General features: G+C 44.5%; 1 protein-coding gene across 1 annotated transcript in view; it reads left to right on the forward strand.

Annotated features, from left to right (window-relative positions):
* The window catches only part of ddx20 (DEAD (Asp-Glu-Ala-Asp) box polypeptide 20), a 39,149-nt gene extending 34,389 nt beyond the window's left edge, over positions 1-4,760 (forward strand). Inside the window, exons 9-11 of the mRNA XM_043716373.1 lie at positions 324-429; positions 2,453-2,554; positions 3,325-4,760. Coding sequence (XP_043572308.1) covers positions 324-429; positions 2,453-2,554; positions 3,325-4,676 — 1,560 coding nt within the window. The 3' untranslated portion in view covers positions 4,677-4,760. The remainder of the gene's footprint in view (positions 1-323; positions 430-2,452; positions 2,555-3,324) is intronic.
* Positions 4,761-7,603: the final 2,843 nt, after the last annotated feature.

Consider the following 7,603-nt stretch of genomic DNA (forward strand, 5'->3'; position numbering starts at 1 on the left):
AACCCGTCCATGCCGACCAGATATCCCAACCCAATCTAGTCCCACCTGCCAGCACCCGGCCCATATCCCTCCAAATCCTTCCTATTCATATACCCATCCAGATGCCTCTTAAACGTTGCAATTTTACCAGCCTCCACCACTTCCTCTGGCAGCTCATCTGGGTTGTCATCAGATTCCCTTCCCAAGTGGTTGCACACAAATGTTCTATGCAAATGTAAAAACATTGGGAGCAATGCACCAAGCACTGTCTCTGGGGAGTATGTGATGTGCATGGATTTATGAAAGTAGAGATGTTTGTTATTTATGGCTGTCGTTTCTTTCAGACTTCCAGAGGAATTGATGCAGAAAAGGTGAACCTGGTAGTTAACCTGGATGTGCCCCAGGATTGGGAGACATACATGCATCGAATCGGCAGAGCTGGCCGCTTTGGTATGAATTACATAGCATTTATATTCCTGAATGGGCCATTTGGCCCACCTAGTCGATGCTGGTTTCTATGCCCCACTAAAGCCTCCTCTTTACCTCACTTAATCTCAGTCTATCCACGCATCCTTCTCTTCCTTTCACACTCATGTACTGAAAACGTGCTGTGGCATCCTGGCATTAGGTACATGGGTGGTTTATGAAAGTGGTTCTGTAAGTGTTTTTATAAATGTATGTGTTAAATGTTAAGCTCTCCAAGATAGCTTCAGGTCCTTTTACTATTTAAAAAAAAAACTTTCTGCAAGACCTAAATCAGAAATTAAAGGAAGGAACATTTTCATAAATATATTTAGGATCTTAAATGTTCCGACTGTTATCCGTAGTGATGTGATTTATGATTGAAGCAACTAATTTAGAGCAGGCAAGTTGCAATGTGATGTTACCTCTTCTGTTTCAGTACCTTGCATGAACATACTGGCATATGGATTAAATGTACTCTCTATTTTTTTGAGGTTGGCTCAATATCTCTGAATGGAAAATGAAGCCAGATTTTATGAGGGTTGTTTGCACCTGGACATTGAACTAATGCAAAAACCTGTGTGTTATTTTGTGCGCAGGCAATAACTTTCCTCACCTCTTCTAGTCTGTGAATAATGACTTTGTCATCCTGAGCCTGTGGTATTAGTGGGATGTGGGTTCAAGTCCATTTCTCAAGATTTGAGTACACGATCTAGGCTGACATTCCAGTGCAGTACTGGATACTCGATTGTCAGAGGTGTCTTCTTCTCATGCAGGATATTAAATAGAGGCCTCATCGTTCCTTCTCTTTCACTGGAAGTAGAATATTTCTTGTCATCATTCAGAAAATAGTAAGGGAGGTCTCTTCGTGTCCTATCTATTTATAATGCAGTTGAAAATACCAAGGCCAGATACATTGTTCCTTTATACCTTCCAGCTGATGGAGCCTTGTGCACAGTTAACTGTCACGTGAAGTTACATAACTGACTGCACTTCACAAGTAGGAACAAATTACTGCAGATGCTGTATTCTGTACTGAAAACAAAGAGCTAATCACATCAGCATCCGTGAAGAGGGAGCAAGCTAATGTTTCGAGTCTAGACTTTGTTTTGAGTCATACCTCACATCAGTTAAAAAAGAGTGATCTGGACTCGAATCATTAGCTTACTCTCTCTTCACGGATGCTGCTTGACCCGTTCTACTTCAGAAGTGATTCATTAACTGGGAAATTTGCAGCTCAATTGCAAAATTTTGGGATGATGGACTGTGAACATCAGTAAACTTGGCTGTGAATCCTTCTGCAGTCAAATACCCATATACTCCAGGTCGACGTATATGGGAAGGACCTCTTAAATTACTGGAAGACATTAGTAAAAACATGCCCACAATAGTCAGTGCCTTAAAAAACCTGAGAGGATACTTGTATTTCCAAACTGTGTTGCTGTTAATTTATCCACACTTGTGCAGATCCACTCACGACACTGTTATAACAATGACCGATGGTTTCATGTACATGTGAACTCTGACATTGACTGAATCCAATTTCCCATCAAATATGCTGCCATTTTTGAGCACACATGTGAAACAGCGCATTGTAAAGGGTGCATTACCAGATATCAAGGAAACTGGGTTGTTTGTCCCGAAGAGATGAAGAATCCTGTGCAACTTGTCACTCAGTGAGTGCTACTGATGGTTTGAGATAATCCCTACTCCCTTGACTGACAGATCAAGAATGAGCAAAAGAAATGACTCATTTAAACTGGTCCATCTGACAAAGATGAACTACTTGCCCTTTTAACCACACTTTGTGCTGATTTCTCTCTCCTATCCCACTCCAGTTGGTAAGAATTTAAAAGCAACGCTCCAATATTGCAGCTGTGGTGTTCCACCTGCGGGTGACGTCAGCCATGAACACAGCCTTGTATTTTTGTTAAGGTAACATTAATTAGTCCCTTTGAAACTGGGGAAAATAAAATTCTTGCATATTAATGTTCCTTTGATATTCATCCAGGCACTCAAGGCTTGGCTGTGACATACTGTTGTCGTGGTGAAGAGGAGAATGAGTTGGAGTTAATAGCACAGCGTTGCAATCTTCACCTCCTGAGTCTACCTGGTAGGTGATGAGAGTGAATTTAGTTGTAAATTCAGTCTTTTAGATTATTTCTAGTCGGCACTATGATGCACTTCAACTGTTACAAAACTTTAACTTTATTCTCTCAGCCACACTGTCAGACACTGGCAGGTCAGTTGATGTTTATTTGTGTTGTTGAGGGAATTCTGTAACTTGGAAAAGATTGTGGAGGAGCTGGTGTTGGACTGGAGTGGACAAAGTTAAAAATCACACAACAGGAATTTCCAAATAAACCTGTTGGCCTAATATCTGGTGTTGTATGATTTTTAACTTTGGGAAACATTGACACGTCGCAGGCTGAAGTATTGCCAGTATAAAGTAACTGGGTCCTCAGTGGTTAGCACTGTTGCCTCACAGCGCCAGGGACCCGGGTTCAGTTCCCGCCTCGTGCAACTGTCTGTGTGGAGTTTGTACATTCTCCCCCTGACTGCGTGGGTTTCCTCCGGGTGCTCCGGTTTCCTCCCACAGTCCAAAGATGTGCAGGTTAGGTGAATTGGCCATGCTAAATTGCCCGTAGTGTTAGGTGCATTAGTCAGGGTTAACTGTAGGGGAATGGATCTGGGTGGGTTGCTCTTCAGAGGGTCGGTGTGGACTTGTTGGGCCGAAGGGCCTGTTTCCACACTGCAGGGAATCTAATCTAATCACTATGTTACCTTCTTATCTCCCACTTCCCTAGTAAGAAACGTATATCTGAAGGGAATAACTAGACTCTGTAAAGTCTTTGCCAATTCTTTATGGCTTTTTTTTAATAGATCCAATTCCATCAGGATTATTGGAAGAGCCCGTAGATTGGGATGTAGAGGTCATCAAGGTAAAAGGGGATAAGAATTCAGCCGTTGCAGCAATTCCATTGGCTGCTGAGATTGAACCCTCAGTGAGGTGGGAGCACACTATCCCAGAGCCACTGTCACTCTCTCCTGTCAAAACTGCTGGAAAAAAGTTCACAACCAAGAAAATTCTGAAATCAAAGAAGGTGCTGAAAGAGAAGGATCCCCAGGAACACCGTGCTGGAGATGTGGGGAAGGCGCCAGAGATCAGCAGCTGCCACGTGTCCACTGACATCAAAATGAAAGTCTGGGCAAACCTTCAAGATGCCACGTGTTGCGATGTGTCCCGATCCTCTGCTGAGCCGGTCACCATCACAGCAGAAGACAGGAAGGCTTTGCAAGAATCGCTCCCCAAAATCCCAGCCTTGACGCTCTTTAAGAAAAGGTCAAATCGTAGGAGGCGATTGTTGAGCTTTGTGGAACTTGTTGAAGACTACGAGAGCTTCCTCGCCGAGCGGGATGAGAAACCGGTGGAAGTAGTTCGCCAGTGGACCGGGTTCTCTGGGATCTTGAAGGAGAAGTCAACAAATGAAATGGAAGATTCAGAAAGCAGGGAGCTGATGTCCCGAGACCAGAACAGTCACCTGTTTTTAAGTAAGCAGGATTTGATCTGTTTGCATGCTTCTCAAAAGTGGGCAAAACCGACTGAGCTGGAAGACCCCAGTGATTCCAGCTCCAGCACTAACCCTTCAACACGCAGCAGGACCAGCAGCAGGGAGTCATCGACAGAGGCTGAGGTGCCAGTGAACCCTCATGTCCAGAATGATGTCCTGCTGAGGAAAGTTGCAAGTCCCATCCCAGAGGATTTCCCCAATCGGAGTGAGAAAACGCTTCCCGCCTTCCAATCCCTTGCCCGGCAAGAGGGCTTCAAAGACGAGGCAGCAGCTAATTCTTTCTCTAGTGTCCCTTCCAAACGACCACTTGAGATTGATACAGGGTTAGGTCTCAACTGCTTCTCTCTCAAAGGCTCAGCCCCCAAGGGCAGCAGGAAAAGATCCAAGGCAGACCCCAAGCTGACATCCGCTGAAGCAGCAAGAGCTTCCAGTGTCACAGATCAGGGCAGCAAGGATGCACCTTGTCCTTACCCAGAAGGTCAGCCCATGTTGCCCTCTGAGTTTGAATGTTCTAGTGATTACTGGAAGGCTTATTATCATGCATGGCGCAGTTACTACGCTACCATTGGCTATCCTTACTATGGCAGCTCAAAGAGGTATTCAGATTGGCTGAGAGCATATCAGATGAACTCTGTGTATCTGCAGGAACTGTTCAAACCATAAATTAATTAGCTTTTTAATGGTAATTTACGGTAGAACATTTTTGTACTACAACTGAGCTACTATAATAAAGATTTTGCCCCGTGATCTGTTTTGTTGTTTGGTTTTAAATCATATCTGAGGTGATGGTGGCACAAGCCCTGTTTGGTCCATTGAGCAAGCTCCACATAATCAAAAACATTCCTTCCCTCTACCCCCAATCCCTGTTTTCCAAATCATTTCCTGAGAGAGTTGGGAAGAGCTATTTAAAAAAAAAAGATTCAGGGGAAGTTGCTCTCCCGTTCCCTTCCAGGTAATCTGAACCTGTCCAGGAGGTGATGAACTGGCATGAGTTGTTGTGGGATTAGCATTGAACCTCTCTGTTTCACTGTAATTAACTTGAGGGGGTGACCTTTACAGAGGTTGATAAAATCATGAGAGACCTGGATAGGGTGAATCGCCAAGATCTTTTTCCCCAAGGTAGGACAATCCAAAACTAGAGGGCTTCAGTGTAAGATCAGAGGGGAAATATATAAAAGAGACCTGAGGGGCAATTCTTTCAAGGTGTGTGTATGGGATGAGCTATTCCAGGCTGGCACAATTGCAACATTTAAAAGGCATCTAGTTGGGTACGTGAATTGGAAGGGTTTAGAGGGATATGGACCAAATTCTGGCAAATGGGACTAGATTAATTTAAGATATCTGGATGAGTTGGATTGAAGCTCAGTTTCCATGCTGTGTAACCCTGAGTCTAAATGTTTGCAGAGCCTTGGTTTGATGCTCTCACTGTTGAGAAGTGGGGTTGAGCCTTCGATGTACCTTGCGATAACTCCTTTGATAACAGCACATACATGAAGGTGCTTTTGAGCTAGGGTTGGTTCTGGTAAAAATTTATTTTCTGGCAGGCACGCTGACTTTTTAAACATGATTTAGAGATGCCGGTGTTGGACTGGGGTGTACAAAGTTAAAAATCACACAACACTAGGTTATAGTCCAACAGGTTTAATTGGAAGCACCCTAGCTTTCGGAGCGATGCTCCTTCATCAGGTGAATCACTGCCTTGAACCACTGCAGTTCTTGAGGCGCAGGGAGATTGACGGTGTTGTTCGGAGAGTGGGCTGAGTGTCACTGAGGGAATGGTGATATATTGTACCTCCGAGTCAGGGTGATGTGTGGCTTGTTGAGAAATGTGCAGGTGAAGGTTTCTCTGTGTATCTGCTGCTATAGACCTATAGGTGGCAGTGCTGCATCATTTCAACACTTTGCTGAAAGGATGGGTAAATTCTTTTTAGATTCCCTACAATGTGGAAACAGGCCCTTCGGCCCAACAAGACCACACTGACCCTCTGAAGACCAACCCACCCCAGACCAATTTCCCTCTAAGTGATTTACCCAACACTATGGGCAATTTAGCATGGCCAATTCACCTGACCGGCACATCTTTGGACTGTGGGAGGAAACCGGAGCACCCGGAGGAAACTCACGCAGACACTGGGAGAATGTGCAAACTCCACACGGACAGTCACCCAAGGTTGGAATTGAACCTGGGTCCCTGGTGCTGTGAGTTAGCAGTGCTAGCCACTGTGCTGCCCCAACATAACACCAAACTCTTAACCTGACATACAGAATGCTGGAGAAACTCAATAGGTCTCTGGGCTAGAGAAAAGCTTTCAAGTTAATTATCAAACACCCTCATAAACATAGATCAAAATCTATATGTTCGGACCCGGGTGCCCCTGGAGAGGGAGCACACAGTGTCCACCAGCAACCTCGAGCTGTTCAGAGATGGGCACCGCAGGGAGTGGAATGTTTTATTTTCCCCTCCAACTCTATTTTGATTTAATCCCTGCCCTCCCCTTCACTGTTTGATCATGTAACATTGCCCTCTGATGTGAAGGTCACTGCTTGTCACTGGCCACTTGGGTGTTTCCTCTCCTCCTGGTGGTGCAAACTGAATAAAGATTTATATACCTTGTGTCTTTCACTGTGTCTCACACCCACACACACACAACATGGGTGCTGGGGGAAATATAAGCACTACTGCAGTTAGATGGCAGTGTAGGGATGAAGTTTAAAACAAAAATCAAAATCCACATGCTGCTAGATCAAGATCAAGCTCTAAATTTTATAATTAGGGCACCTGGGTATGGGCACGAAAGACTGACCCAGTCAGTGAAACCCTCATACCATTAAGTGAATTAAAAAGAAAAGTCACTGAAATGAACTTTCAGTGGGCGGCACGGTGGCACAGTGGTTAGCACTGCTGCCTCACAGCGCCAGAGACCTGGGTTCAATTCCCGCCTTAGGCGACTCTCCGTGTGGAGTTTGCACATGCTCCCTGTGTCTGCATGGGTTTCCTCCGGGTGCTCTGGTTTCCTCCCACAATCCAAAAATGTGCAGGTTAGGTGAATTGGCTGTAGTGTTAGGTGAAGGGGCAAATGTAGGGGAACGGGTCTGGGTGGGTTACGCTTCGGTGGGTCGGTGTGGACTTGTTGGGCCGAAGGGCCTGTTTTCACACTGTAAGTAATCTAAAAACTTGAGTCTACACTCTGCGATGAGCACACTAGCAACTGAGTTCACCAGATTTTTGATAGAAAAAGGAGATGGGAAGTAGGTAGAAAAGTAGGGTTGAGGGAATGGTCACATCACTTCTGTTATCAAATGGCAAAGCAGATTCAATGGGCTGAATGGCTAACACCTATTCCAGATTCTAGTGAGTTGCAGGTGACAGGCAATGACTAGAAAGTGGAACCTTAAATTGGAGGAAAATGTGTGTAAGGAAAATTTCAGGTAAAAAAAATAACAGATCTCATACTAAAAATTACAAAGGAGAAAAGAGAATGAATGGTTGACTGGGATTGCAAAGAGTGGGGTAAGTGGTATATCCCCAACAAAGTTCTTAAACCACAATAAGAAGATTAAAATTAAATTGCATGAAGTTATAGGGAAGT

The sequence above is a fragment of the Chiloscyllium plagiosum genome, chromosome 26 (genome assembly GCF_004010195.1).
Source record: "Chiloscyllium plagiosum isolate BGI_BamShark_2017 chromosome 26, ASM401019v2, whole genome shotgun sequence".
Lineage (NCBI taxonomy): Eukaryota > Metazoa > Chordata > Chondrichthyes > Orectolobiformes > Hemiscylliidae > Chiloscyllium > Chiloscyllium plagiosum.